This window comes from Parathielavia appendiculata (assembly GCF_033297405.1).
Source record: "Parathielavia appendiculata strain CBS 731.68 unplaced genomic scaffold N657scaffold_11, whole genome shotgun sequence".
In the NCBI taxonomy this organism is placed as follows: Eukaryota; Fungi; Ascomycota; class Sordariomycetes; order Sordariales; family Chaetomiaceae; genus Parathielavia; species Parathielavia appendiculata.
The window spans coordinates 627,275-649,579 of record NW_026944230.1 but is presented as its reverse complement, the minus strand read 5'-3'; the positions used below and the strand labels follow the sequence as shown (position 1 = coordinate 649,579).

General features: G+C 55.0%; 10 protein-coding genes and 1 non-coding gene across 11 annotated transcripts; 5 read left to right on the top strand and 6 right to left on the bottom strand.

Annotated features, from left to right (window-relative positions):
• Positions 1-572: 572 nt before the first annotated feature.
• On the bottom strand, positions 573-1,909 carry N657DRAFT_647867 (uncharacterized protein). Its single transcript, XM_062793410.1, has one exon. The coding sequence runs from the start codon at positions 1,453-1,455 to the stop codon at positions 613-615; it is 843 nt and encodes a 280-aa protein (XP_062645451.1). The 5' UTR covers positions 1,456-1,909; the 3' UTR covers positions 573-612.
• On the bottom strand, positions 1,724-1,978 carry N657DRAFT_552466 (uncharacterized protein; the record flags this gene model as incomplete). The annotated part of the gene is made up of 1 exon (XM_062787914.1): positions 1,724-1,978. A coding segment is annotated over one exon (255 nt), but the record flags the coding sequence as incomplete, so codon positions are not given.
• Positions 1,979-3,732: 1,754 nt separating this feature from the next.
• On the top strand, positions 3,733-5,239 carry N657DRAFT_647866 (glycoside hydrolase family 43 protein). Its single transcript, XM_062793409.1, has one exon. The coding sequence runs from the start codon at positions 4,080-4,082 to the stop codon at positions 5,034-5,036; it is 957 nt and encodes a 318-aa protein (XP_062645449.1). The 5' UTR covers positions 3,733-4,079; the 3' UTR covers positions 5,037-5,239.
• Positions 5,240-6,369: 1,130 nt separating this feature from the next.
• On the bottom strand, positions 6,370-7,337 carry N657DRAFT_577601 (ferredoxin reductase-like protein; the record flags this gene model as incomplete). Its single annotated transcript, XM_062789260.1, has 2 exons — positions 6,370-6,920; positions 6,983-7,337. The coding sequence occupies 2 exons, from the start codon at positions 7,335-7,337 to the stop codon at positions 6,370-6,372; spliced, it is 906 nt and encodes a 301-aa protein (XP_062645448.1).
• A 690-nt stretch (positions 7,338-8,027) lies between these two features.
• N657DRAFT_647864 (P-loop containing nucleoside triphosphate hydrolase protein) lies at positions 8,028-10,734 on the top strand. Its single transcript, XM_062793408.1, has one exon. The coding sequence runs from the start codon at positions 8,119-8,121 to the stop codon at positions 10,567-10,569; it is 2,451 nt and encodes an 816-aa protein (XP_062645447.1). The 5' UTR covers positions 8,028-8,118; the 3' UTR covers positions 10,570-10,734.
• A 434-nt stretch (positions 10,735-11,168) lies between these two features.
• N657DRAFT_647863 (uncharacterized protein) lies at positions 11,169-12,626 on the top strand. Its single transcript, XM_062793407.1, has 2 exons — positions 11,169-12,094; positions 12,256-12,626. Exons 1-2 carry the CDS (start codon positions 11,568-11,570, stop codon positions 12,434-12,436), a joined length of 708 nt encoding a protein of 235 aa, XP_062645446.1. The 5' UTR covers positions 11,169-11,567; the 3' UTR covers positions 12,437-12,626.
• Positions 12,627-12,745: 119 nt separating this feature from the next.
• On the bottom strand, positions 12,746-16,072 carry N657DRAFT_647862 (phospholipase D/nuclease). The gene is made up of 6 exons (XM_062793406.1): positions 15,730-16,072; positions 15,646-15,673; positions 15,437-15,589; positions 15,056-15,384; positions 13,207-14,978; positions 12,746-13,135 (listed from the first exon to the last, which is right to left on the bottom strand). Exons 1-6 carry the CDS (start codon positions 15,873-15,875, stop codon positions 12,921-12,923), a joined length of 2,643 nt encoding a protein of 880 aa, XP_062645445.1. The 5' UTR covers positions 15,876-16,072; the 3' UTR covers positions 12,746-12,920.
• A 487-nt stretch (positions 16,073-16,559) lies between these two features.
• On the top strand, positions 16,560-18,036 carry N657DRAFT_647861 (glycolipid transfer protein). Its single transcript, XM_062793405.1, has 4 exons — positions 16,560-17,015; positions 17,078-17,136; positions 17,199-17,317; positions 17,387-18,036. Exons 1-4 carry the CDS (start codon positions 16,868-16,870, stop codon positions 17,679-17,681), a joined length of 621 nt encoding a protein of 206 aa, XP_062645444.1. The 5' UTR covers positions 16,560-16,867; the 3' UTR covers positions 17,682-18,036.
• Positions 18,037-18,083: 47 nt separating this feature from the next.
• Positions 18,084-18,169, top strand: N657DRAFT_t115. Its single transcript has one exon. It is a non-coding gene; the product is annotated as a tRNA-Lys (tRNA).
• Positions 18,170-18,183: 14 nt separating this feature from the next.
• Positions 18,184-19,622, bottom strand: N657DRAFT_692182 (uncharacterized protein). Its single transcript, XM_062797150.1, has one exon. The coding sequence runs from the start codon at positions 19,203-19,205 to the stop codon at positions 18,528-18,530; it is 678 nt and encodes a 225-aa protein (XP_062645443.1). The 5' UTR covers positions 19,206-19,622; the 3' UTR covers positions 18,184-18,527.
• A 1,946-nt stretch (positions 19,623-21,568) lies between these two features.
• N657DRAFT_647858 (uncharacterized protein) lies at positions 21,569-22,048 on the bottom strand. The gene has a single exon (XM_062793404.1). The coding sequence runs from the start codon at positions 21,870-21,872 to the stop codon at positions 21,693-21,695; it is 180 nt and encodes a 59-aa protein (XP_062645442.1). The 5' UTR covers positions 21,873-22,048; the 3' UTR covers positions 21,569-21,692.
• Positions 22,049-22,305: the final 257 nt, after the last annotated feature.

The window sequence follows — 22,305 nt, the reverse complement described above, 5'->3', positions numbered from 1 at the left end:
AGGGGAGCGAAATGCCTTCCCGGAATTGAAGCTCGTGCATCTCGACAACCACAAAAATGCATCATTTCCAAAGGATATCAATCTTTTGAGCTCGACGAGCTGCATTAGCTAATGGCTTTTTAAAGAAATCTACTGCGTGATTGCCGGGCAATACGGGAGGACTGCCAAAATTACCTCTCTGAAAGTGATATCAAAGGGCTGGGCGGTTTTTTGCGGGGTTTTCCAAAAACGCGCCATACGTTTCAGACCTGAGATATCCACTTGATATCGTCGTCTCGAGGCCTCCGCCATGACCGTCGGGCAGCGGGCACACGAAGCTATTCACAGCTTGGCAGTCGTCCTTCCAATGAGGCGTGCATGCAAAAGCCGCGACGGCAGCAAGACCTTTCCTCATTCGGGCGGGAGCGTTCTGAACCCGGCAGGTTGCATTGAGGTGCATGAAAGCTGAAGGTTTGCTTTCTTCTTGCGTCCTTCCTTCGGCAATCCGGTCGAATTACATCCAGACATATCGCGGCACAGCTTGGGCCATGCCATGTTACCCTCGGCGGCCCCCCTCAGATCTTCCCCGCATAATTCCCAATGGCGTTCCCAGAACCCTAGCCTGCCTCCTACTTATGCCGGTAGCTCCACGGCAATATCGCGGCTAAACTTGTGTCTCTCCGCAATCGGCGCAGGCCCATCCTGATGCTGTTGCTGTGAGTGAACGTCCTGCTGATAGTCAAGCTCCGCGCCTTCCGCAACAGGCAACAACGCCGCCATCGCCCCTCCCCACCCCTGATTCCAGCCCTGCCAGCCAGGTGACATAGAAGACACAAGGGAGCTAGAAACAAGGGACGCCGGAGCCCCAGGCGGGGATACAGCTTCAGCTTCAGACGACGCCTGACTGTATGCCGCCGCCGGAGTTGCATCCATTTGCAGCTCGGGACGCATCACCCACGGGCCAGCGGGCAGCTCAGAGACCGGCGGCCTGGGCGGCACCTCGGGTGTAGGCATCCGGGCTGGCACCGCCCCGGGCCCGTTGTCCGGCCCTGAAGTCTTACCGCTCTGCGTCGGCACCACATTCTGTCCGGCTTCCGGGCTGGCCGTTGTATTGTTCTTGTCGTTCCTGCGGCGGCGCAGGACCACCCACAGCGCTGATATCGCGCCGAGTAGGAGGATGGCGCCTGCCGCGGCGCCGACGCCAATGCCTGCTTTTTGACCGTCGCTGAGGCCACCGGTTTGGGGCGAAGAACTGCTGTCATCTGCGGCAGAAGTGCTTGTTGGAAGTGCCATGTTCGAGCTTGACGTGATCGTCGAGGAAGAGTCGGTGGTTTCGGAGGAGGAGGAAGATGAAGCGGTCGGCCGCGGTGTCGTGGTCGGTACATGGCCCACAAACCACTCGATTGTCCCGCCTGAGGTCGTCGGCAGACTGGCGATACCTGGGATGGATCCCGCGGCCGTGAAAGCAACCGTCATGGACTCAGAGTCTGGCGGGCAGGTACACTTATCGCCTACGGTGATGGTCGTCGGCTTGGCCGCCTCCTCGCAAGCTACCCTGGATCATTGTTATTTCGGCATTAGCTAGCTCGGCGCAAAAAGCGACTGCTGAGGAAGGGAGATGCCAACCATCGGTTGGGCCTACAGTAGATCAAGCCAGCCCATGGGTACTCTGGAATGAGTTGTCAGCTTTGTGGCCCCGGCCAAATCGGGTAACAGTGAAGATAAGAAAAGGAAAGAAAAAGATGAGTGTCATACCTTGATACGACTTCTTGTCCGGGCAGCTGGGGTCCTCATAGTCGAAGTCGGTGCACCCGGCCAGGTAAGTCGTCCCATGCCGGCCGTTATAGCAGGCATTGTTCTCGAGGCAGTTATCGCCAGCTTGACAGCAATGAATATCGCCAAACGCAGAGTTGCCGCAGGGAATGAAATTAAGGCTAGCCCGCTTTTCACGTGCTGCGTAACAGGTGCCATCGCTGATGGACGGGTCTGAGTCGGCCATCATCGAGTGTGAACCGCGGTCAATGCCGACTTAGACCTTGCTGCATCGACTAAGCGGGCCAGTTGGCAAAGCCCAGGAGACTTTTTGCAGGCCGGTGTTCAAGTTGAATCCAAAGGTTGGAACGAAATGGCCTGTGCGAAATACGGTGTACGGTGAAGAAGGAAGGAACGGTTTAGAAATCGGCCGGTGAGGCAGGTGGGAAATTGGAAACCTGGAAGGGCGGGTTTTCTGTGTTAGACTGTTTGCTCTTCCGTGAACCCTCACTCCCCACTTCGGCCATCTTTTGTCACCTCAATCCGGATTATCTAGATGCGGTCGACCGTGGGAGGAAACTGTATGTACTTGACCATGAATTCAACCGTGGTTTGCTTGTTGGCATGTAACAGATGGGAAGACAGAAGACAAAAACATGGGCTTAAAGTATTACTCAAGCTTCGTTCTTCTTTCTTGAAGCGTGGTCCAATTTTCTTTGCTCTTATCCCTCTTTCTCTTCGTTCTTTCCTTCCATTCTATCCTTCTTTCTGTTCGTTCTCCTTACTCTTATTATATTTCCGTCCTTCATTCTTTCTATCTTGGAAACTCTCCGAAAACCCAATATTGTTGGCTGAGCCTGGACGATATCTATGTACCCTACATATTCACAACGGTAGTCGTACCTCGTTCAGAATGTTGATCCTCCACATCTTCTCGAGGCCATTGAAGTTGGTGCTCCTCATCGTGCTGCACCACCCACGCAGCACGCTGGCTTCAAGTCGGACTAGAGCATCCCACCCGGACAATCCCTCAACCTATCTCGTTCTGCAAAGTTGCCAGTGTTCATACACAGAACAACCTCGCCAAGGCAGCTACAGCCGGGCGTCTTAAAGGGCCCTCAAAGGTCGCCCGGTAGCCGGCTCACGGCGGGCAAGAACGGGGGCATTTTTTTTGTTTGTTTCTTCGGGTCTATAAATCATTTCGCTACCAATTCTTTGTTTTTATATATGACTCTTTTTGTTTTAACCATCATTTTGTATTCCTTTGCATCTTCTGGACCTGAGCCTGCCAATATCCGCCATATCTTGTTAGTGGGTCTCCTTGTTTCACTAATCTCGTTTACCCGAGTCTTCGGTGTCGTTAGGCTGTGACGAAGGCTTTGGATGACGCAGCCAGGGGACATGGCCTTGCCGAGTCTTCTCGTGCCTTGCAAGGCACCCGGGGTTGCGCTCTTGACCTTGCAGTCGACTTTTCTGAAAAGAGGCATAACTACTCTCAGCTGGTAGATCAGTTTAGCAGCAGGCTCGCTAGAGGAGATGCGATATAGGACTATACCTGACACTGCCGTCAAGCAAGGCTGTCAGCACAGGCTCGCTTAGGAGCCGGAGATGGCCGCAATGGCGACAGATTCATCGGTGTCAGAGGACGACACTGGCGTCGCCGTTTCATTATTCTGCGAGAAATCAAGACGGACTGAGCTTCCCAGGTAAGTTGATGTGGGTCATGTCCATCCACACGCATCCACACTTGCAAAGCGGGCTGGCCACTCAGTCAATGGCAGCCCGCCGAGACGCCTGCCGAGATGCTCATGGTTTTGCGGTGTGTCAACGCGCCACCTGAGTTCAAGATTGGATTGGAGGATGTCGAGTAAGCTGACTACCAACCTCTATGGGGTAAGCCACTCCGTAGTCTCCGGCTCCCGATAATTATTCCGAGGCGCGCTTTTGAATGGACTGCCGGATACCTAATAGACAGTTGTCATAGGTGCGCTTCCGAGCATCCGGCTAATTAAGGTAACTACGGTACTCCGTAGGGCTGCCGGCAACGAAACGCGCGACTCCAAGATCAGAGCTAACGCCGACGCCCAGCCGGAGAATCTGGACAAGGGTTGTCTGGAGCACACCTCCGGTTTCATCTCAGCAGGGCTCCACGCGAACCTTAATTAAACGATCCGAAGACTGGAGTGAAGGTCGCCGAAAGGATCCAATAGTATAAGAAATGACATGCGCCGTATCAACAGGGCGGATAGGAATGAGCACAGGCTGCCCGTTGGGACACTGCTATTCCACGCCAGCATCTACAATCGTCCACAGGCAAGCACAGAGGGTCAACAGAATTAACACACAACATGGGCCTCCGACAACTGGCCATCAGTGGCATGCTGGCCGTCGCCGCCGCTGCTCATGCCCTCGTCCCCAGGCAGAACATCAACCCGGGCCCGGTGTCGGGCAGCACCTTCATCCATGACCCCACGGTGGTCAAGACTCCCAGCGGCACCTACCTGGCCGCCTATACGGGCGACAACGTGCAGCTCAAGACATCGACCGACCGCACCGTGTGGCGCGATGCCGGCCCTGTGTTCCCCAACGGCGCACCGTGGACCACGACCTACACCAAGGGTTCCAAGAACCTCTGGGCGCCCGACATCTCCTACCACAACGGGAAGTACTACCTGTACTACTCCGCCTCGAGCTTCGGATCAAGCCGCTCCGCCATCTTCCTCGCCACGAGCACCACCGGCGCGTCCGGCTCGTGGACGAACCAGGGTCTGGTCATCGAGTCGTTCGACAACAGCAACTGGAATGCTATCGACCCGAACCTGATTGTCGATGCCCAGGGCAAGTGGTGGCTCTCCTTCGGCTCGTTCTGGTCGGGCATCAAGATGATCGCGATCAACCCGTCTACCGGCAAGCGCGCCGACAGCCAGTTCATCTCGCTCGCCTCGCGCCCCAACAACGGCGGGGCCATCGAGGCGCCCTTCATCATCCGCAACGGCAGCTACTACTACCTCTGGGTGTCTTTCGACCGCTGCTGCCAGGGTGCCGCCAGCACCTACCGGATCATGGTCGGCCGGTCCACCAGCGTGACGGGACCGTACGTCGACAAGAACGGCACGCCCATGATGCAAGGGGGCGGAACCCAAATGATGTCGAGCCACGGCTCGGTGCATGGTCCCGGCCACAACGCTGTGTTTAAGGATAATGATGCTGATGTACTGGTGTACCATTACTACAACGATGCTGGGGATGCGCGGCTCGGTATCAACCTCATTCGTTACCAGAATGGATGGCCCGTCATCTACTAAACTTTGCATCGGGAGAGAAGACTGCCAGATGGAGAAGAGAGGTGAAATTGGACAGCAGTCGATTTGTATTTTCAATTGTTCTCCGTTCGTATTCAGCAGTGTATGTACTGCACTGCAGGGGCATGTATATAGTTCACCTTACAGATGTACATACTTCTTAACATAGCCCAAAAGCTCGATCCTTGAGTCGCCACGCAACAGCGGAGGCTTTCGTTCTTCTCTGCATATTCCACATTTGTCATTCTTGGATGTCATAGCTCCACCGAGATAACCAACAAGCCGAGGGGGTGCACTACATCGCTCATCCAGAGCTCCCGCTCTTCCACCTTCTCTTCAGCCGCGGTATTCTCCATGCTCTGGCTTGAGCCACTGCTAATGGACCAGACCGATTTCCACCTCACGTCCGTCGGGGAGCTTCAGCTGCCCACGGACACACTTCTTACTAGACCAGCCAAAGGGGATATCGTTCTTGAATCGCTTCGGGAACGGGATCCGAGCAGTGTCCAAGAATATATCCCGTTGCTCGTGGGCTACCGGATATGGGAATTAAAGTGGCGATGGTTATACGTCCTGGCCTAAGGTAAGACCCTAGGAGCGGCTCGACGGTACGGAAGAGAAACGGTGGTTGGTCGAGGCCTAGGGCAGCGAGAAAGTCCTTGGACTGCGGGCTTTTGAGGAGCACATAGAGGGCCTTAGCGGAGACGGCGCCTGATTAGAAGAAGGCCCTTATGTCTCAGCAAATGTTCGAGTTGATATTGACTTCAAATGGCTTTGGCTAGGTCCTGGGAGATTACAGTAGGGACAGAGTAGGAAAGGCACTAGAAATGATCAGATGTACGCACTCATGAAAAATAACTGCTAAAGCAGGGTCTTCAACCAATCGCCCACACTGGACATAGAGAAAGCTAGGCACTTGACGGAGCGCCTGGAAACATCCCATCCACTCTTCGAGCTTTTCGTCCGTCTTACACGGCCTGGTGTTCATGTTGTCTATATCCGACATAGGCATCATAGAGTCTGTCGGTAAACAGACGCGAAAGAAAACTGTAGCGGCGCGGGCTAGTCAATTCGTTTGCCCGGTCCATGCCATCTTAGCGGTCTGGTGACCGTTCAAGACGCCAAGCCCTGTTGATGCTGCCCCTAAGGGGATGGAAAAGAATAGCTGATCGTACATCAGTGCCACAGAAGGTCCTGGAATCAACAAAGGCACTTGCGCCCTCTTGCTGAGGGTAAGAAGATCCTACAGGTCGGCCGACCGAGGACGGAATGAGGGGAAGTCCTGCAACACCAGCCACTCAAGACAAACACCTCTCAGGGTAGGCTTAGCGCGCCGCTAAAAGCTGTAGACCTGATCCGGCCTATACCCCAGCTCAGCCAGCACTCCTCCTCCCTTCTTCCCCTTCAGCGCCTTCTCCATAGCCGGGGGGCCGCACACCAGTACCTTGATATCCCGATTCTGCGCCTCGCTCGCGGCCAGACCAGCCTTCTCCAGCAACTGCCTCGTCACGAACCCCTTCTGGTGAGGCGACCCGGCACCCGGGGTCACCACGACATAGACCGCCCTGAACCGACCGGGATGCAGCTTCTCCAGCGCGGCAAACTCGTTTTTCAGGAAGATGTCCTCGTCCGTATTGACGCCCCACACAAGCGTCACGCGCGTGCGGTCGTCCGGGTTGTGCAGGATGCCCCGCGCCAGCTGGTACATGGGCGTGATGCCCGCGCCGCCGGCAATGAGGGCGACGTGTTCGTGCTTATTGGGTGTCCAGGCGAGCTCCTTAATTGGGGCGAAGGTGAGGGTGTCGCCCGGCTTGAGCGAGTGCAGATGCGTGCTTTGCTTGCCGTTCGGGTACAGCTTGACCATCAGCTCGATGTAGCCTGGCTCGTCTGCGGTGGGTTAGTTTCGGTGGAGAGTGACTTCGGGCTGTAGGCTGGATTGGGGCCCATACTCAGGTCGTTGACTGGGGTGTACGGCCGGAGGACCGGCAGCCAGCGGCCATTGGGGAACGAGATGGTGAGCAGGGCGGATGTAAGTGAGAGACCGCTAGGCTTGCTGGCATCGGGAAGCTCAAAGCGCAGCTTCTTGGTGTTGTGGTTGATCAGCTCTGTGCTGTCCAGGCGCAGGGTATGGAAGCCGAAGCTGCTGAAGATCGGCTTGTCTGGCTTGTTGGTGTTGCTACTCCGCCAGTACCAGGCATATGCGCCAATGCCGGCAACTGCGGCAGCGAGTGCGACTTGGGTGCCCATCACGTTTGCACGATGCGTCGCGCGCAGTAGGGGTCGGAGGGTGGTAGTAGAAGGCATTGCAGACGCTCGGAGACAGATCAGCGGTCTTCTGCTTAAAAGTATCTCCAAATTTGTTGACTGGCGGCCGGAACACCGAAGCTCGTGGGCACTAAGATGTCGCACAAGAAAAGCATGGTCAGGCACAGGCAATCTGTGATCGGACTTGAGCCTTGGGGAAGTCCCAATGCGAGCCCCAGGAAATCCTACGACCGCTTGTGCCACTCCTTTCATGCTCCTTCGGGAATCCCTTTATCTCGGGTCTGAACTAGTCGACCCTGTCGACCAGCCAGCCAAATGACAGAGGGCAGGCATTTTACCCACAGCCGGGCTATTATGCACGGTGCTGGGAAGCCCCGATGCCGACAAGGCCTTTTCTAGGTAGTCATGCTCTTTTACTCCAGTAGCATGAAAGCCCCTTGACCAAGTTATCAATGGCTTCCCCACTGGTTGCTGACTGACGTCAACTAGGAACCACTGTTGCAGCCATTGCCATAGCCATCGATTCAGAAGATCGGAAGGGATGAATCGCCGTCGTCTGGCAAGTTGGTGGTCAGAAGTTGAATACTGTATCTGCGACGAGATCAGGTACGGAGCTCAGCCCCACAGACCTGGGCGAGCGGACAGACCACTCTCGTTTCCACTTCGCTTATCGATGGCGCAACGACACGGTCAGTGGCCGCTTCCCCACTCCCAATCAACCCGATCTTTCGGTTGTTCTGCTTGGTAGTCGACTTTTTCCTCGTTTTCTGCCGATTCCCAAACTCCAGCAGAGCACAGCCACATTGGTTCATCAGCAACCATGGCCGACGATGGCATGCTCCTGAACTTTGAGCTTGGCGATGCTCCACTGAAGAGCCAAGTCAAGTTTAAAGGCGGCCGCTGGAGGGACCGCGTCAAGGCCCAGAGGAGCGCCAAAAAGTTGCTGCAAAATGGGTCGACCCAGCCAAAACGCACCACCGGTGACTTCGACTCGAGCAGACCGGTGAAGCGACCGCGGATTGAGGATGGCGACTCGTCCAGACACTCCAAGATGGCCAAGACGGCTGATGCAAGCAGCAAGGCGCCCAGTCATGCCATGAAGACGGGCCAAATATCGTCCAGTCTCTTCACGTCAAATCCAGTTGCCGTCACCGACTTTGCCCAGGCCCAGGTCGAGGATGTAGAACCGGTGAAGGCCTCGAACGCACCGTTGTCCGAAGAAGCCGAGAACTTCCACACCCTGGGTCTGTCGCGGCGTGTCGCCCAACATTTGGCAACCAAGCTCGACATGAAAGCCCCGACAGCGATCCAGAAAAACACCGTACCGCACCTGATCAAAGAGGACAGCGACGCCTTCTTGCAGGCCGAGACAGGCTCAGGAAAGACGCTGGCATACCTCTTGCCCATAGTCCACAGGATCATGGCTCTGAGCTTCAACGAGGATGGAACGCCCAAGGCCACAAAGGTTCACCGAAACTCTGGCTTGTTCGCCATCATCCTGGCGCCCACGCGCGAGCTGTGCAAGCAAATATCCGTCGTTCTGGAGAAGCTGTTGCGGTGCGCCCCATGGCTGGTCTGCACAACCGTTATTGGAGGCGAGAGCAAGCATTCGGAGAAGGCACGCATACGGAAAGGCGTCAACATTTTGATTGCCACGCCAGGTCGTCTGGCAGATCATCTCGACAACACAAAGGTTCTGAATGTCGGCACGGTGCGATGGCTGGTGTTGGACGAAGGCGACCGCATGATGGAAATGGGATTCGAGGAGGACATCCGGACGATTGTTGGGAAGATCAGGGCAGATAAACTGCAAAAAGAGAATGCCGAGGGCGTTGTGCTAGACGGCATTCTACCCTCCAGGAGAGTAACCGTGCTCTGCTCGGCGACCATGAAGATGAATGTGCAGAAGCTGGGTGAGATCAGTTTGGAGGACGCCGTGCACATCACGGCATCCAAGTCTGAGATGGAACAGGATGCCGCAGCCGGAAACGAAACCGTCTTCGCCGCCCCGTCGCAGCTGAAGCAATCCTGCATTATCGTGCCAGCTAAACTGCGGCTGGTGACGCTAATCGCGTTGCTAAAGTCGACATTCGCGAGGAAAGGCTCCGTCATGAAGGCCATCATCTTCATCTCGTGCGCCGATTCCGTCGACTTCCATTACGAACTGCTCAAGGACACCAAGACCCCAGAGCCGCCCACTCCCGAGTTTTCACCAACCAAACCGGAGCGCAGCCCGCACACGGATTCGACTGTCGCTCCTGCTGCCTACATTACATCCCCTGCAAACCCGAGGGTGGTACTCCATAAGCTCCATGGCTCGCTCGCACAGCCAGTGCGCTCCGCAACACTGGAATCCTTCTCCAAATGCAAGGACCCAGCTGTTCTCATCACCACCGACATCTCGTCCCGCGGTCTCGACGTCCCGGCAGTGGACCTCGTCATCGAGTACGACCCAGCCTTTGCCGTCCCCGACCACGTCCACCGCATCGGCCGCACAGCCCGCGCCGGTCGTCCCGGCAAGGCAGTCCTCTTCCTCCTCCCCGGCTGCGAAGAGGGCTACACCTCGATCCTCCCCGCCTCCACGCCCATCACCCCGCAACTTTACGAATCGGTGCTGCAAAAGGGCCTCGCGACGCCAGTCAACCTCCTCTCCTCGCAGACAAAGACGACCGCCGACGGGACAGAAAAGCAAACGTGGAGCTCCCGCGCCGAAGCGCTCCAGCTCCACATCGAGCAAAGACTCCTCGCGAAGCCTGCTGAGGAATCAACAGAAGACGGAAGTGCTGCTGCTGCTTCTTCCAACAAAGGCAAGGGTAGCAAGCCGAAACACCACCAACAAAAGGCCAGCAGACCCAAACCCGTCAACAACCTGCTGCTCGACGCCGCCCGCCAGGCTTTCCGGTCTCACATCCGCGCCTATGCCACACATGTCAGGGAAGAGCGCGTGTATTTTGACATTACGCAGCTTCATCTGGGCCATCTGGCCAAGGCGTTTGGTCTGCGGGAGACGCCGGGGGGCATTGGTGGGGGTCTGTCGCGGAGGGCGCACAAGGGCGGTGCTGCGGAGAAGAAGGTTAAGGTCTCCAGTGCAGGGAAGGTTAGCACTAGTGGTGGTGGTGGCGGTGGTGGTGACGGTGGTGGTAGTGGTGGTAGGAGGGATGGGGATGATGATGACGATGGGGTGGGTGCGGTAGATGAGGGCGCTGCGAGGCGGATGAAGGAGAAGATGAGGATGGTTATGAATGCGGCGAGCGAGTTCAATCTTGGGTGAAGGTGGTTGTTGCCTTGACATGATGCGGTGGGGTTGGTGGTTGAGGAGTAGGTCTGAATATACCCCTGTTGGAGGTGTTGCAAATTTGATGGAGTGGGAATTTAGCAAGCCTCCAGGTTCTTGTGCATATGTTGTACGCTGCATCAATGCAATGGTTTTCGCTCACCCTTCGCCACATCATTTTGAGGAGTTGGACACTTGCTGAGAGGAGGTCAGCCCGTACGCTCACATGTGGGCAAGCGTGGTAAGGGGCTTTTGCAGCAGGTGCCCAGCGTCTCTATATGCTGAATCCTTGACCAACACACATGTCAACTTTGCACCTATATTTGACTGGTTCGATGGCCGGTTTGCGTTGTGTTGATTCGGTTAATTTGAACTACTGGACCTGGGTTATCGTCAGCCTTGCTGTAGGTGTGTTGATGGACGTCAGAACATGGGCTCGTTTGTTAATGAAACACTGCGTGCAGAATTTCCATATGCAAGTCTCACCGCGTTGTGATCCTTCCCGGTCAACCTCCTTCCCAGCACTGAGTGAAGATCCGAGTCCGATCACTTGTCTTGGCGTCAGATCTTTACCCAGATCCGTTCTCCGCCTTTCACGACGATCTTGTTCCGATTGGCTGTCCGACGCGGGCCGGCGCTGGCCTCGCAGGTTCAGCTTATGCAGGAACACCAGCGAACATGCGATGAGCACAGAAGCAGCCATTCAGAGATTGACTGACGTGAGACAACAGTGGATGCCCGGCTTAGAGGATTTGGTCTAGCAACACCACGTGTATACCGCTGGCTCGGCCCCTTTCTCCCGGAGAAGTACTCCGTAATATGAGGGAATATCAGCCTCAGAGCGAGAAATGAAAGCGGTATAAGGACGCCATCCCGCCGGCATCATGACCGGGGACACTCAAGCTCAGATCCCACCATCGATTCCTCAGTCTTAGGACAGCGGTTCAGCCCCTGGACATCCTGACCGCCTCCAATTACCCCCTTCTACCCTCAAAATGCACCTCTCCAGCCTCCTCCCAGCGCTCCTGACCCTCCTGACCCTTCCCCTCCCAACCACCGCAGCGCCAACCACCTCCTGCGGCCGCCGCAACACCGCTCGCTACTGCGAGGGCACAAATTACACCGCCTCCCTCCTCCAGACCTACCTCTGCGGCGACTCCCGCCTGGGCCCAACCCGCCTCCCGCACCATTCCGACGACCTGCCCGTCTCGCCCGTGCTGGCCGCCGCACTGTACGGGTACGACCGCTTTGGGGGTTTGTGCCCGGGGGAGTTTCTGGGGCAGTGGTTTGACGACGAGGCCGGGTGGTGGCGGTATCCGCCCCAGAACGGCTTCCTGCTCACAACCCCCGACGAGGGGCCCGTAGCGGAGGGGCCGAGGCCCATCCAGGGGAACGTCACCCTCGCCGAGGAGACGCTGATTGATCGGTTCGGGAGCGAGTGGGGGAGTTATGTGACGCCGGCCGGCGCGACATATGCGGCGCGGGCGCTGCCGCCGAGTAATCTGGTGGGCAATGAGGTTGAGTAAGTGCTTTGAAACCCCCCTTTTTCTTCTTTCCTGGGTACATGGTTCAGGAGTACAATCCCAGCGTGACAATGTGGCTGTGATGAGGTTGAGGAGAGGGAGGAAACGTCAAGTGGGACGCGAGTAATTAATGACGAGAAAACGACTGATACATTGGCAGGTACCCATACAACTACCACGTTTACAGCGTCGTCAAGCCCTTGGTGGTGCTTGCTGGTCCCATTGCACCGTGGTTTGGACAACCAGGCGCCGGGGTGCAGTACATGCTGTACCAAAATGTCAAGACTTTGATTGAGGAGGGCTTCTTGAGGAGAGAGGATCCGTCGGTGCTGCTTGCCTAAGCTAGGAGAAATGAGAAAGGCTGATAAAAGTGGCGATTGGGAAATTCGTGGCTGGGTTTTAAATTTGAATCGTGGGTCTCTAGGAGGCACAAAGTTCAACTAGCAGTGACTGAAAGACTAACAGGGCAATCTTACTGTTTCTGTGCCTGTAAATGTCTTATCATCTAGTTAAGTGAAATACGAATTCAAGCTCTTGATTAACATAACTCGATTCGATAGCAAATGGTGGATGGCTCACACATGAGAAGCCTATATTTGGCGGCAAGCAAAGACAATGAAGAGGAGTTCGCGCTGGCAAGCCGGATAGGGGTATGTATATAAGGTGTCATTTCGACCGTATTCGTAAGGATTCAAGATAAACGACTATAAGAACATCAACTGAAATATTCGAATACCCCTGCTGTAGTAAAATCGCATCAGATTTGTCCCTAAATCTGCCTCGTATAAATCACCGTCAGACCTGCCATACAGACACCAACGCCGCCTAAGTATATACGCTCTCGGTCCACGCGTTGACTTGCAGTCCCTTCTCGGCCATATTCGCCTCCTTGAGGAACTGCAACGGCATCCACACCAGATGCCCCTTGACCTTATCCAGCTTCTCCCTCACCTCGTGCGCAGGGATCATTCGATCAAAGATGTGGCCGGCCGGGACGCCTTTGGCCGGCATGTACGAGTTGTAGTCGTCAAACGTTTTGACTGGCCGAGTTAGCTTCTATTATCCATTTGTCGACAAAGATTTGGAGGTAGGGGCAACGAAACAGACTTACTGTGATCATCCGGATCCGCATGGAACAGTTGCCTAAACACCTCGGTATTCGTGTTCGCCCGCGAAGTCCATGCTTCCCACAGCTCGTCACTCAGCGGGTCCTCGACAAACTTCCAGCTGTCGTCCTGATCCCGGACATCATTAGGCGACTCGTCGCCGGGCGGCTGGGCGTTCGCGTCATTGCTGGCGTCGTGATCCTGCGGAGGCAGCAAGCCCAGGTGCTCCCGCCAGAGATACCGTCTGAGGGTAGCAGCATGCCAGCCCGCCTCAAACGGTTTCCCGTCCATGGTTGACTCGAAACGGCGGGTGTCCTCCATGACGATGCTCAGCTCACTGTCTCGGTATCCCAGCTGGCTGCGATCGTTGAGGTTGCTGGAGCCGCAGACGACAATCCGATCGTCCACAATGAGCAGCTTGGCATGGATGTACAACTCCTCCTGGATCCAGTGGTTCACCTCATCCTCCGGGTCACCATCCCAGGGGGAGTCCGAGACAGGGCCTCGGTCCGCCATGGCATGGTGGGCGACGGTGGCTGCTCGGTTACTGGCGGATCTGTCCCCATCAGCGGCCGCCTCAAACTTCCGCTTAGAGTCTGAGCCCTTGACATCGTCGTCTGGCCTGCGCCCTTCGGCTACGTTCTCCTTCAGTTCACCCTTGACCTTGTCACGCAGCTCGCCCTGCTTATGTTTCTTGCCTATATGCACGTGGCGGCCGCCCAGATCGTCGTCCGATTCGTTGACGGTCCCGTGAATCCCCTCGTCCATGATCTCTTCGGCGTGTGCGCGCTGGACGTCGCGGTACTTGACCCCTGACTCGTCCTCTTGCTTCCTGACGGCCGGTGTTCTATTCAGACGATCGTAGCTGCGCAGATTGAAGAAGAAAATGTACTTGTTTGGATCGACGCCCTCTTTTTTTACTTGCTCAAAGATGCTGTGTTCACCGCGGCAGATCGATTTGTACTGGTAGTCCATAATCGCTCGGGTGCCAATGGCAGCGTCCTCTCGCAGGTCTCCCGCAAACCCGGGTACTGCGGGGATCAAAATGATGATACGGAACTTGCGTTGTTCCTTGGCAGCCCTCAAGACAGCATCCACAATAGCTCTTCCGATGGTGTTTCGGATGGGCGGCTGTTGGTCCCCGGTGGCAGTGATGAAGAATTGGTTCTCAATGTAGATGTAATGCTGTGCGCTGCGAATGATGTCACTATAGGCGTTCTGAATGGAGTGCTCGGTGAGGATGCCGCTAGACCAATCGGCACTGGAACGGACAACCTGAGCATGGACGGTCCCCCGATTGTCCAAGTGTTTGGTGTTCATGGGAGAGAGCGGATGGCGGACGTAGCCGCCAACAGGATGGTGGGGCCTTTGAACGCCGATGAGGTCCTCGTCCGGCCCCTGACGGCCCTCCAGCTCGAGCCACTCGTACCGCTCATCTCTCTTGTACTTGTCTCGTTTGATGAAGTTCCACCTCAGCACGAAATGCTCGGCAATGTCATAAACACAGGGACCGATCACGCCCATGGCAACATCGTGCCAAGGCATGCGGCCCGAGTCCTCCTTGTTCAGCTCGTTCTGCTTCCAGTCCTGAACATTCTGGAAATCCATGACACGGCTGTTATTGAAGTCCTGGCCGGGCCACACCTCGTTGGCAACGCCCTCGGGATGCATGTCGGATAGAGCATGCTGATGGTTGTCCCAGCGGCCAAAACAGAGATCCAGGCCGCCGATGAAGGCCATCTCGTAATCAATGACGATGAGTTTTTCATGGTGAGCCCTGCCCGAGAATGTCAACCAAATATTGATGGGCCATCCGTGACAGTGGGAAGGGGGCTGAAAGAGAAGGGGATATACCAATAGAAGGTCATGTCTGCAGCGTTCTCCAGAACGTTATGGTCTGGGTGGCGCATCACTTTGATGTTGCCGTGACCCGGGGAGCCTTCAGGGCAGAGGGCCTGCAGTGCGTGCTTGGTATGCGTCGAGTTGCAGGTGAGGGCGGCTTCGACTTCGCGGTATACGATGACGTAGATTTTGACGCCCGCCTCTGCTCGGCGCTTGAGGATCTGGTCGAGACGCCACTCCTGGTTGAAGTACGGTGGGCGGCGGAGGAACAGCTCAGGGGTCAGCCACCAATCAGCAATGTATATGGTCTCCTTCGCGTTTTCGAGCGCAGCTGATACTGCCTATTCCTATGTTTAGCGGGTGCGGCAGCGAATAGTCCCCGTTGATGCTTACCCAGCAGTAGTCTCTGCCGTCGACATACCACTTCACCATGTTACCATCTCGCTCCGCGAAGTAGGACTGAAACCGATGCGACTCGGCAATCTTGGAGCGTTTCTCATCGCAGGCCTTCTCGTGAGCCTCATCATGGCGATGATGGGGATTGAACTGCTCGGATATCAGTGGTGCTGGCACCAATTGGCAGATGTCTAAGTAGATCCCACCAAGTTTGCGAACTTGCCAATCTTGTGCCTGGAACGAGGTTAGTGTTCATCATGGATCGGCCACCAGCGTCATGAAGAACGTACTTTTGGTGAATCAGGTGGACTTTGGCGTCTTGTAGGTTGTGGCTGTGGTGCAGCTTTTCTCTGAGCCCGCGGAATGGGAGTTTGAACTTTTCACCAACATCATGGTCCTTGCCGGTCGATTCTTGGTGTTGGGGTATGCCCGTCATGGTCGACAAGCCAAGCTATGACTGCGATGTGAGTCTTGGCAATGGAGTGCAGTGATGTGGTGAGCATCAGCGGAAGGTAGTGTGCGGAAGAGGGCCCTGGATGGGATGTGCTGGCAGCGGTGGACAATGTCGATGGAAGGTGAAGTAATTGTTAATGTGAGCCAAGATCTTGCTAGAAAGAGCATCTAACATGGAAGAATGTTGGGTGTAAATCTATACTGATTAACGAGAGAGTCTTGGCTCAGCTCTGAATGCAGCAAACCTCACGGGACACGGCCGCGAACTGCAGACCGGAGCACACCGAGGGTGACGTCATGATGTCCATTCCTGAATCCTAACGCTCCTGCAGAAGGAGGTACCGGGCTCAGCAGAGACATTCATTCCGCGTGAGACCCCGTCGTTTTCGGAACTGGGGCATCTCGGGGGCTTCAAACGAGTTCGAACAACGGTGGGGTTGTTCTGTTCATTGGGCATTTGGTTCGAGTCTCAATTGCATTCCAGAAACTCAAAAGGGCATCTCAGGTTCTCAACTAACGTGGAAAGCGTGGCAACCCGGATCGATCATCCAGTACGGATCCGTCTATACGAATGCTTGGGCCACTGGTCCACATGCTCTACGACCCCACCATTGGGTCCACAAATTCCCGCCTTGGGGATGTCTCGAATCTCGACATTCAGTCTTCAGGAGCTCAAAGCGCAAGTTGACTGCCTCATGTCAGGTCGTCAATTGAAGAAGAGGCTTTGAAATATCACAAGAGGTTATTAAACGATGAACTCCAAAAGCGTCGATACCCGCAAGGCCAATGATGAGCCCTCATGTCACTTCCCTGATTGTCTCTCCGTGTCAACATGTTGCGGGGCGACGCGCGGCGGGGTAGCTGTTAGCGGGCGGCGGTCTCCAGCAGGCTGACCGCCTCCAATTTCAACCTCCCAGCCAACCCAATCCTCCTGTCTCGACAACACAGGTCCCGACTTCTTCCCCGTCAGACAACATGGCTACCGCACAGATTCCTGAGGGAGGCACCTACCTCGATACCTTCAAGGGGTCCTTCACCAAGGTCCCAATCGATGCCGACAATGGCAACGCCATCTCGACGGCCGAATTCCTCGACGCCGCTGAGTCCTTGACCACCATGTTCGGTACGCATATTTCTCGCTGGACGGAGGACGGAACCGCCCTCGGCTGACATGATGCATCAAAGATATCCTCGGTTCGGTCGCATTTTCCCCGGTTAAGAAGGACATGCTGGGCAACATTGAGGTCCGCTCTCCCTGCCGCCATAGCCCCTAGAACCCACCAACTGATGCTCGTCCTGCTCACAGAAAATTCGGAAAAGGCTGCTGGCAGCCCCCCTCGAGTCCCAGAACCTCCAAGACCTCGTGCGGAACGAGCTCAAAACCAAGTCTCATACCGCTACCGAGGGCTTGTTATGGCTCGTCAGGTGGGACACCGCTTGGACTGCACTTGAGTAAGGGAATCTTGTGCGCTGACAACATCTCACACTCTGCAGGGGCCTCGAGTTCACATGCCTTGCCTTGAGCCAAAACCTGGCCAACCACGAACACGAGCTCTCCGAGTCCTTCCGCAACGCCTACGGCGTCACCCTCAAGCCCCACCACAGCTTCATGATCAAGCCCATCTTCAGCGCCGCGATGAGCGCCTGTCCCTACCGCAAGGACTTCTACTCCAAGCTCGGCTCGAATGAGGGAAAGGTCAAGGAGGAGTTGCGCGAGTACCTGGCTGCGTTGGACAAGATCGTCGGCATTCTCAAGGCTTTCCTTGACAGCAAGGATGCTAAGTGGTAGGCGCTCCTGCTCTGAGAATAATGAGGCAGGAGGAGGGTTGGGCAGCGCGCAAAGCGCCATTGGCGCGGTAACGGAGCCTGTCCTTCACGCCAGCTAACAGGAATACAACCCCTGATACACCAGCCTGTTCATCGTTCAGCTGAACCACCTTACGTTCCGCAGTCTCACAACTCCTGCAGAAGGAGCACGGCTCGAATCTGACAAATCGCTAGTTACTGACAGAGCGATAAGCCGGCAAGCAAAACTGTAACTCTAACCCACAATCTCGATGTCTCAAAATTTTCCGTAGTGCCTTTGTTCTGTGATTCTTACCCATCACTTTAGGCATTCCCAAAATCCAATGAACGGACAGCGGAATCAAATCATAGGCACTGTGTTTTACCAAAACTGACAATCTCTGAAGCCGGCGTGGCGCAATTGGTTAGCGCGTCAGACTTTTACATCAAAAGTACATCTGAATGTTGCGAGTTCGAGTCTCGCCGTTGGCGACAACTTACGCTGGAAGTATGTTCATTTTGCTTTTTCCCCTACCTCCTGCATATGCTATGCTCGGCATGGTACTATCCTTTCCTTTTAGCTTCGACTGACCTTATAAACGGTGGCAGCAAAACGCTGAGGGTCATATTTGTAACGGGCTGAGCCCGTAAAGGCCTCGGCAAACTCTCGGCCAAGACTCGAGATTCGGGGGACTTTTATCTTGTTCGATGTCGGCGCACAGGCCAAGGATGTGGAGGTATAAGACGGCAGATATCTTGCATAGTCTTTCACTCTTTATCTTCTTCTCTCTCCATTCGAAACAAACTCGTAGAGTCGTCACCAGCTAGTTGCAATATACTCCTGGGACCGTTACACCGTCCGACCACTGATCAACGACCCACTTCCAGCCTGGAAGTTCCAGGAGGCAGAATCTCTCCGACTTTCGTCGGGCAGAGCTCGGCGCGTCTTCTCGAGTTTGGGCCCTATGCAGCCCGCCAGAACGTCCATCTCGTTGGAGTCGTCGCCGATCTTGCCGGAAGCAATGGCCGTAGTGGCACCAAATTCGACGAGCTGCAGAGCCTTCACCTTGGCAGCGAGGTCGGGGCGTTGTATGGCGCTGCGGATGATAAGAGGCAACTTTTTGGCTCTTTCAGCGAATTCCAGGGTCAGTTCCGCGTGGCTTTCGTCGGGCCAGTAGCCATGAGGTGCCATGTTTCCCGTCGCGAAATAATGAAAGAGCAAAGGCTGCGCGATGGCGCGGAGCCGTGACGATGCTGCCGACAGGTTGGCCAGTGCTGCTTTTCTCCGACGCACGCCCCAACTCTCGGCGTGAGGAAATGAACCTGGGAGCTGGCAATGGTCGCAGAGATGAGTGCAAATATGGTGTATCAGTTCCGTAGGAAGGGCCTCCATGGTAGATGAGCGGTTGGCATTAGCCCGCCACTGCCACACTGTGAGTAGGTATGATGTTGAAGAAAAAGAAACGGTCTCGGAAGTCAGAAGAGGCAGGGTGTGGTGACTGATAACCGTTTGATTCGGTGATATCATCAATGGAGTGGTGGCCCATGTTTTGGTTCCCGATTACAAGGGGCGGTGAAATTCGTGGCTCTTGGCTTTCCAACAATTATATCTATCTCCGCACTCCTCCCACAAGTTCCAGCCACTCGATGTTGGCTTCTTTAGGTCGCTGAAGCAGGCGTACGGTCGCCAGATCGAGGGATTAATGCGCGCGTATATCACCCATGTGAGCAAGCTCGAGTTCCTCTATGCCCTCCGCGAGGCCTTCTTTGCCTCTACGACGGAGAAGAACATATGAAGTGGCTTTGCAGGTGCTGGCCTTGTATCGTACGATCTAAAAAGTGGGCTTCTGTCACGGGTAGTGACAGTGTGAGGTTCATGTGCGCCACTCCTGGTTCGACTGGACAGTTCGAACCACGGTCCCTCATTTTGAGGGTGTACGCAGTGGTCAGTTGCGCCCACCCGTGACAGCTTCCGAGCTGGATGTGAAGCTTTGTGTGCTGACACCCCCGAACTCGCCACCTAGACAGCGCGACCCCCCAACCGGACACCCCCCCAAACCGGGCACGATCGACGACCACCACGCTTAGGTTTCAACCTGCTCCATCTGCTACAACCACGCAAACCGCTACAGAATTTAGAGTTTCTACATATCCTTGGCCCGCCGAAGGCGATTCAGACCATGAATGATCATTTCCTGTGCCTGCTCAACGACTAGCTCCGGGTTACTCTGCCTGCTCCACTTCCTCCGCTTGGGGGATCTCTCACTTGCTTCCTGAGCCGTGATTATATCCTCTCCGCGCGCAAATGGGTCGTTCGGATTCTCTTTGACTCTGGTCTTCGTGCGTTGCTTCTGAGCTTCCCGATCTCTGCATGCGGCTTGCAGAGCCTCCTTCAAAGCGGCGATCTTCGTGTTCTTCTTATCCAACACATCCCCAACCTTGGCAATGAGATGTCTTACGCTTCTGCTAGTTGGCGAGTCATGCTGCCTGGCCAAGTAGATGGTCCTCCGGATATTCTGACCCTGCTATGGAGTTCAGATAGTAGAGTTCTCGGTGCATAGCTGGCGTTTCGTAGGCGTAGATAGCTGCTCGGGGGGCGTCCTTTCTTCGACTATTGCTTCTAGATCATCGAGGATTTTTGCAGGATTGTATAGCCAGATTCCGGTCTTTCTAAAGCCAGAGATTACGTTGCGAGCGCTTATACCACGTCACGCGGCATCGTGGTAGCAGTAGAGGAACCTCTGTTTGTTGATCAGGGCCGACGCCATAGCGGTTCTAAATACTCGCGTATTTTAGCGAAAGTACTCCTTGAGAGCCGAGAACACGCTGAGATCAAGTGGCTAGGTCTTATAGCTTGTATAAGCTGGTAGATAGAGTAGTTGTACGCGGTTGGGATGTGCCAAAACCATATTCCTCTGTAACGTGGGTGCCGTGCTCGTCGAGACTAAAGAGGCGCCAATCCAACAGGTTTGACGGCTTAGTCTCTAGCAGATAGACGTGTTTGAACTAATCCACGGCAACCTGGCTATTGCTCCAGCCTATAGCTGAGTACATATATCTCCAGGATGGCAGTGCTTCTTCGAGGCGGAAGTTGTAGGGGATGTGATGGGCTGAGCCCATGATGGCCTCGGCTACCCTCGGCCGTGGTATCATGATAACGTCATCCTGAAGCAGGCAGTGTCTGTGTGTTCCGGAGCATATAAGAGCTGCCCTCTCTTCCTGTCATCTAGTTCTCTCTTTCCTTCTTCTCTCTCTATTCGAGGCAAACTCGTAGAGTCGTCACCAGCTAGTTGCAATATACTCCTGGGACCGTTACAGGGGAATTATTAGCCCTAGAGAGATGCCTCCGTGAAGATAATAAACGGGGACAGTCTCCTGCCCTCAGTAGTACCGCATTCGATAACAGAGACCTAGGTAGTGTCACCAGATGCTATAACAATATTATAACGACTTAGGGAGCTACTAATCACCGTTCTAGCGCGCATCTCCAACTCCTACATGCCATGATCGTCTATATTAGCGATGTTAGCTGGCTTGATATCTGTTGGATTTGGCAGGTGGTCAGAGAGGCAGTTCAGGGGTGACTAATGGCTCGGCACCAGGATTCTCAGGATCAGGAACAGGCAGGGAACTTCTGGAAGAACGCAGACAGGAACATCATCATCAATTGAGTGGTTGCCCATCCTTTCGGTACCCAATTACTACGGTGCGTCACATTCGTGGCTATTGGCTTTCCAACAATATCTTTAGAGTGCAATTGATTACGCAGAAGGTAAAAGAAGTCCTCGTAGTTAGCACGAGTAGAACCGCGAGTTCACGCTGAGTCTAGCAATATACTGTTTTTTGTTCTGACTGTAGGATTACGTTGTAAAAAACGGTCTACCCATCGTGCTCTAAGAGGACGATGATCTCCGCCCTCGGCTAGTACTGCTTCAGCAAAAGCTATAAGTAGACGACGACTCGGAGCTCTACCAGCGCTTTCCTCGTTGATAGCCCAGTCGGCGACGAAGCTCTCCTATAAGGGAGAGAGCCGCTGGCCTGGAATCTGGCTCTCGCGACGCGTTCCTGCTCCGTGTACGTGGTCGGACAGCGTCGCCCTCGGGATATTCCATCGCCTCGACGCTATACGCAAGGAAACGCTATCCTGGATATTCTGAAGCGCGGATTGGATACACTGCTCTCTGAGGTTTGCCATGATCTTAGTTTGAACAAATTTGAAGAAGAACTGAGTAAGAAAGGTGGTGTTGGAGGTGGTGTGCTTGGGTGGGTGATGACAATCGGCATGTCCGGTTGCAGGGGGTGTCCGGTTGGGGTCACGCTGTCTAGCACTGTATGACCCTGGGTCTTCCACACACTATACAACCTCCCAGAAGCCGAATCGCAATTAACGCTCATTAAGACTCGTATTGCCCACCATCAGAATAGCTCCCCGACGTCAATTTTGGCTGCTGTGGACCAGCTGACCAAGAGGACAATGGCTGTGATACACCAAGTGGCTCTCCTTCGTGCAGATAACGCCTCACTTCGGAAGGCTAACGAGACATTAAGCAAGCGCCGGAGGGCCAGAAAAACACGCGTACAACCCGGAGGATCTCTTAATGTGCAAGATGCTAAGGATCTACTAGACT